Below are 6,778 nucleotides of genomic sequence, written 5' to 3' on the forward strand. Positions count from 1 at the left end.
CCTACTTATAAGCTCCACCTAATAATGTGTAATGTGATTTGCAATAAACATTTTGAATTTTGAGCAACGCTACGCACAATAAATAGCACCTACTCGTAGGGGTCACAAAACCGTGCATATATTAGATAACCGGTTTTTCAGTTTTTGTAAAACAGCAAAACCGGGTTTCCGGTTTTTTCGGTGATTTCGATTTTACGTATAATTTGTAAAATAAGCAAGTATTTTTAGAAGCAATGCTTTAATATTAATTCTTCCACAACATATACACAATACCAGCTGGTGATATAGGAAATCTGACGCCAACGGGGAGGCGCGCAAGGACTGGACAGATAGGAACAACACTGTTTTAGTCGTTTCTAACAAAGGCAAAGGAACGTTCAAATTAGCTCGATGGAGAAGTGACCACAACCCGGACCTAGTCTTCACAACGAGAGCAATAGATGGTACCTCAGTGGCCTCCATTTCTATTAACGTAATGACACTCCTCACTTTGTTGTATTCAAGTAAGTACAAAGATAGCTTACACGGACTCCAGTTGTCTTGTGTAGAATCTTTTGAATCACTCGCCAAAACTCTGTATGCTCGTATAACGCAACTCCTGTAAATCCTTAGTGGGGTTCCGTTCCTTATATAAGCGCACGCGCACGATCCTCGCCACTCGGTCTGTGTTTGTGACTATTAGTGCAGTGAGTGCAACATGAAGGCATTTGTAAGTGTTTTGGTTATTTTCAGGGCTTAGAATGATCAAAATTCGTTCAATAGGTTAACCTTTCATATGCGTGTGGCGGTCAGGTAAAAACTTTGTTAATAGAGCGTAAAAAATACTACGTATCGTAAAAAAAATCCAAAAAGGTGACTAAAAATTTTGGTCAGAATCTTTATCAAGTCAGTCATACTCAGATGAGGTTAACAGAAATAACTCAAATTACTGACTAACTAAGGTCTTATGGTTTTTATTGTTTTCAGAGTTTAGTATGAAAACCACAAGACAGGAAACTGACAGGCTGGTAAACAGTGGGCCCCTTTATACGATAATTAATATAATTATGATATAAAAATCTTATGAATATAAAAACAATTAAAATATTCGAGGTCACCGGGGACCGTAGGGCTGGCTCGTTCCTCGCCCAACGGATCGGCATAGCCATACAAAGGGGGAACGCAGCCAGCCTTATGGGAACCCTTCCACAGGGTTCGGACCTGGGTGATCTAGCCTAATATACATATACATATTCGGCTAGATCACCCACATCATGTTATATATATGTATATATGTATATATATATACTTATATATATATAAATTTATTTTTTTAAACCATAAACATACTTAAAAACAAACCTAAAATTAAAACTACCTACAAAACTAAAACAAAAAATAAAAATAAAAAATTTAAATAATCAATATTAAGAATGCAATTTTTAAGTAGTGTTTTGGTAAAGTCATTATAACTGTAAACAATTACAGTGTGTGTATTATTTTCATGAATATATAATATTTATGATGTGAAATACTTTCAACAGGTTACAAGCACTGTTTTTAATATCATCCTTTCGCGTTAAGTACCTTGTGCTCGTAGCAGTGGTCGAAAAACATGACATTTAAAACTTATAAATAGTATGTACTAGCGACCCGCTCTAGCTTCGCGCGGGTTATCCAATTATACACTTACACCTTCCTCAAGAATCACTCTCTTGCCAGGTGAAAACCGCATGAAAATCCGAAAACACACAAACAGACAGACGCAGCGGGGGACTTTGTTTTATAATAAGGTGTAGTGATTAAGATGAAGTTTCATAGTCATTGAATCGAGAATACTATTTGTTTTTCTAATTGCCTCTGCTAGTCTCGCTTAATCAATAATATTGCTATCAAGTGAGTTCGCCAATCAATAACAAAGGGCCCGCGGTCCATTCACATCACAATGCCCCTCACGTGCGAATATTTCGTGGCACGCGAGTGAAGTCACGGCGCGTAACTAGTAAAAGTGGCATTGTATTCAGATTCGGGCACGATTTTGGCAATGATCGTGTGAGCGGGCTGTGTACCTAAGTAAGAGTACTCCTTAATCAGGAGTGTTAACGTTTTGCACGTGCTGGTTCGATTCGTAAGTAGGTACAGAACAGTCAGCAGCAGAAGTTGCTACGCGGGCGAGGTGTTCAAAATTACCTTGACACGCTCTTATATTCTCTTAACAATAAAGTTTAGGTTTCGCGTCAAGATCATTCTGAACACCTGGCCCGCTTAGCAACTTCTGCTGCTGACTGTACATACATGAAATTGACTGATCATGCGACGGATTTGTAGTGCATAAGTTTGTAGAAACTCATGGGTACCTACGAGCCGGGGTTTAATGTGTTCAAACCCTCTAGTCCAGAAGTTTACCGCTAGAGCCACCAGCGCTTAGGTTGTGCAATGTGCACTTCAAATTCATTTCACACATTATTTTTACCTACATCAACCTACATGTAGATGTAGATCGACGGCGAAGTACCATGAACTTCTAACTAACATTTTTAGTAAGTACACATTTTCATTAATTTAGTAAAAAATAGTTAGGAGTTCATGGTACTTCGCCGTCGACATGTAGTGTAGGGACAACCCAGAAGGAAGTCACGTGTCGCGTTCATTCAGTCCAATTCCCTGAAGTTGGAGCTCCAGGTTACTGTCCCGGCGGCATTCCCACACTATTCTCTTCAAATCTTCTTACATCAACCTAGGTACATGCCTAATGTATTTGCCAAAACTTAGTCTTAATTTCCATCTCTTCAATTCCAGTTATCCATTCTCTTCGTGACTTCGGTCCTAGCCGAACCCAGCAAAGTCGTTCAAAAACGAAGCGGCCTCGTCGGCCACCTCGGCGCTCCGCTCCACGGCTACGGCCTCGCCCCAGGGCTAGGCCTCGCACACGGGGTACCGTCCGGCTACGCGCTAGGCCTCCACGGCGGGACCGTGGTGGGCGCGGACGTGCATACGACGGTCACGAAGCATATCGGCGTGCCGGTTCCGGCGCCGTATCCGGTGGCGGTTGATCGGCCGGTGCCGTATCCGGTCAAGGTAAGTCGGTATCTTAAATACAAACATTTAATGTTTAACATCTTTAACATGAAAATGGAAAGTCGGTCTCAATTGTGTCTATAATAGTTTCAAAGGGGAATAACGAAAACAAAAGGTATGGTTTAAAACCCCTAGAGCCCTAGCCAAGATGCTAATTGGATACAAGTTGTGAATTACCTATTCGCACGTATATCGTACAACGTTTACAGTACATTTAGCCCTTTAAATTTTTACTTAGTTACGTAATATGCTTATTAAAGCACCGGTGTCGTAATGTTGCACCAGATGTACTGTAATAATAGTACATTACGATACAAGTGCCAAAAGTAGGAAATTCCTTTTCGCCTTTTCGCACCCTTTTACCTTATTGCACGTGTATTGTACAGCGTTTTACAGTACATATGGCCCCTTCAATTTTTGACATAGGCACGTATTGTCCTTAATCCCGCCCTAGGGCGATAAAATAGCACCATATGTATGTAGGTACTGTAAATATAATTATAATAGTTACTGACATTGTTATAATTTTTTGTCTCTTCAGGTAGCTGTTCCCTATCCAGTGGACCGTCCGTACGCCGTGGCCGTACCGCGGCCGTATCCGGTGGCCGTGGAGAAGCCGGTAGCCGTGCCGGTTGATCGTCCGGTGCCGGTACCCGTGCCTCACGCCGTCCCGGTACCGGTCATTAAACAGGTAATGTATTAACACTTTTTACAAGATTTATCTAACTTGTCGTGTATGTCTGTGCGAGTCTTAGAAGCTAAATTAGTACCATGTCCTGACATTCGAATCTCCCTGAGTCTAAGTTATTTTTCGTTTCGAAGGCTTTCGTTCCGATTCAAACTTTAAGATACGTCAAATATTACGACTAGATACGATATGGATTACATGTTTCTGCAAACAAAAACGTCACTTTTGATACTGACATATCTAATCCATATCGTATTTCGTCGTATCTCAAAGTTTTAATCGGGCGGTATAAAAGTTTAGGCGTGAATATTTCTTTTGTTTATAATAAGATGTTTAACTTACTCATATCTTATTAAAATCGTTATTCGTACTGACGTAAAATGTACTAACGAAATTGTACTTATATCGGAAGCGCAGGAACAAACGATCAAATAGTTCCATCAACCGTATTATGGCTAGGAATCACCCGTTAAAATTACACGCTGGATGGTAATGGCGCATGAAATATTGGGTTGCGTTTCTGTTGACATGAACAAGTAGAATTGATAATAATAATATATCATACGAGCTTCGCACGGGTTACACAAAACCTCAACAAAATTATACACCTAAAAATTGTATGTAGAGATAATTTTAGGTGTATGGTTTGTGTAGGCCCATTGGGCCAGCGCGGAGACTATAACACAAACGCTCTCGAGCGTGAGAGGCCTATGCGACCTATGCCCAGCAGTGGGACGCTTATAGGCTGAATTATGTTGTTATGTTACCTATGTTATGGTTTCATTACATAGTAGTAGTACCTACATAATTCTATGAATTTTAAATTTCTAAAACTGAGGAATCTGAGGATTGACTCTTATTTCTTTCTAAATCCGCTTTATTTATGCAGTCAAGTTCTTTCAAAACAAGTCATTTTTTCTGTGTAGGTATACTCCAAGTTATGATCCTTTAAACTGCCAAATACTATATGCGTTATATATGCATTATATATGTATTACACTATATGTATTATATATGCATAATATATGTATTATACTATGCATATAGTATTTGGCGGTTTACTAAAAAGAAATTTGGCAACGCTAATAGTAACATACAGGATGGCATAAAAATACGTTGACAAAGAAATTTTATTTTTGTAAAATTTGCATTGATCTACATTAAGTTTTTCTTAATAAAGTTTAAATAATTAAATAAATTTTTCAATCATTTTCAGGTGGGAGTCCCCGTACCACAGCCGTACCCCGTAGCGGTCCCGAAGCCCGTCGCAGTAGCCGTTCCCCAGCCGTACGCCGTCCCCGTCGCACACGGATACGGACACGGAATCGGACTCGGACACGGAATTGGACTCGGACACGGAATCGGACTCGGACACGGACTGATCGGGCACGGATACTCCCACGGCATCTCGGCGTATGATGTGCACGGACACGGGAAGATCTGGTAAAGGGGTTGAGTTAGTTTGTTAGGTGATGCTTTGAAAAAGAGGGTTTGGATGTAGGTCTTAAAGAGTGGTATAAGAATATAAAACAACACGTTTTAGAATAGTACAGTCAACAGCAGAAGTAGCTAAGCGGGCCAGGTGTTCAAAATGATCTTGACGCGACTTTATTGTTAAGAGAATAAGAGCGTGTCAAGGTCATTTTAAGCACCTCGCCCGCTTAGCCATTTCTGCTGCTGACTGTACTTGAATTTATGGCCAAGCAAATTGTACAAAACGTATTTTTTATTAACATTTATCTGGCAGTAAAAAATCCTGGACTTTTACTTTTGAATGCAAAGAAGTCTAAAACTTCCTTCGTAGTTTTGTGACTAAATAAGAAAATGGTAATAATTTGATATGCCTCATGTATATTCCTAATTATTGTCTTTGTGATGAGCTGATGAGGTGCTAATTGCAATGACTGCATCAGTCTACATCGTCTTTTTCTGATTTGAAATGTTACAAGTGCTTACAATCCGTATCAAGAGGCACCGGTCGACGCTCAGATGTAGTGCATAACTGTTTTCCATCGTATTTTCTCGGAAACGTTCGTATTTGTCACGCTACTTCAGTCAACCTCAGTACTTTTTGTACCGAGACCGACTGAAATAAGAAGACACGTTCGTGCTTTTCCGTGAAAATACGATGGAAAATAATTATGGACTACATCACGCTTGTTATTAGCGGCGCGCCAATACTAATGCGGTACAGTCGACGTCAAAAATATGTTTACACTTTTGCACCTTACTCCTTTGTAATAAGGCGAAAAGTGTATACAAACATATCTTTGACTTCGACTGCTACGAGACGTAAGTGCCGACCGCCATAAGGTCCCTTTTGATATGGATTGTCACTTATAATGTGATGGATTACAGTCGCCATCAGATATATCGGAGCGGCCACGGTGCTCACAAATATCTGAACACGCCTCTATTGTCAAGGCGTTAGAGTGCGTGTTCAGATATTGTGAACAGCTCGGCAGCTCCGATATATCTGATGGCGACTGTACAAGGGTACAACATCGAGGTATGTACACCTAACAAACGAATGTCTTATAAGTTACCATGTATAAAATATAATGGCATTTCCACATAGGACACGCGTAGTCAACGTTTGAACGAGTATTGTGATGTAGGTTAAGCTAGCTTTAGGGAGCGAGAGAAGATATAACGCTATGTTGGTTTATCGGGGTAATTTCGTCTGTGAGGAAAAAAGGGATTTCTTAATAATTATAAGTTGTACAGTCTGGCAATACGGAATAGAAAATAATTGAGGGCGCCACTAAGCGTAAGAATGCAGACAATTTAAGGTATTTTCCTGCCTTTATAATGAGTACATATTGTTTCTAATCGCAAATAGATACATCCATCTGATTCTGCCACAAAAGTGCATTCTATACGTTAGATCTTTACAAGCATATAAACATTTGATCGCTTTGACACAAAATTTGGCAGAAAATCTGATGTCGTACATATTTTAGTTCGCCTTGGTTTAATTTCTACGTTTTATTGTGGGACTGTAAATGTATCTTAGACAGTTGAGTCCATAAA

At 39.8% G+C, this 6,778-nt stretch overlaps 1 protein-coding gene across 1 annotated transcript; it reads left to right on the forward strand.

The window, feature by feature from the left end:
• The first annotated feature begins 584 nt into the window (after window positions 1–584).
• On the forward strand, window positions 585–5,249 carry LOC134671129 (cuticle protein 63-like). The gene is made up of 4 exons (XM_063528899.1): window positions 585–709; window positions 2,779–3,057; window positions 3,599–3,748; window positions 4,962–5,249. The coding sequence occupies exons 1-4, from the start codon at window positions 698–700 to the stop codon at window positions 5,190–5,192; spliced, it is 672 nt and encodes a 223-aa protein (XP_063384969.1). The 5' UTR covers window positions 585–697; the 3' UTR covers window positions 5,193–5,249.
• The last annotated feature ends 1,529 nt before the right edge of the window (window positions 5,250–6,778 follow it).

Source organism: Cydia fagiglandana, chromosome 15 (assembly GCF_963556715.1).
Source record: "Cydia fagiglandana chromosome 15, ilCydFagi1.1, whole genome shotgun sequence".
In the NCBI taxonomy this organism is placed as follows: domain Eukaryota; kingdom Metazoa; phylum Arthropoda; class Insecta; order Lepidoptera; family Tortricidae; genus Cydia; species Cydia fagiglandana.

Bases quoted from the DNA above. Each gene is read 5' to 3' on its own strand.
- LOC134671129 (XM_063528899.1), top strand. The intron at 3,058-3,598 runs GTAAGTCGGTAT...TTGTCTCTTCAG, and splicing joins CGGTGCCGTATCCGGTCAAG to GTAGCTGTTCCCTATCCAGT. The intron at 3,749-4,961 runs GTAATGTATTAA...AATCATTTTCAG, and splicing joins CGGTACCGGTCATTAAACAG to GTGGGAGTCCCCGTACCACA.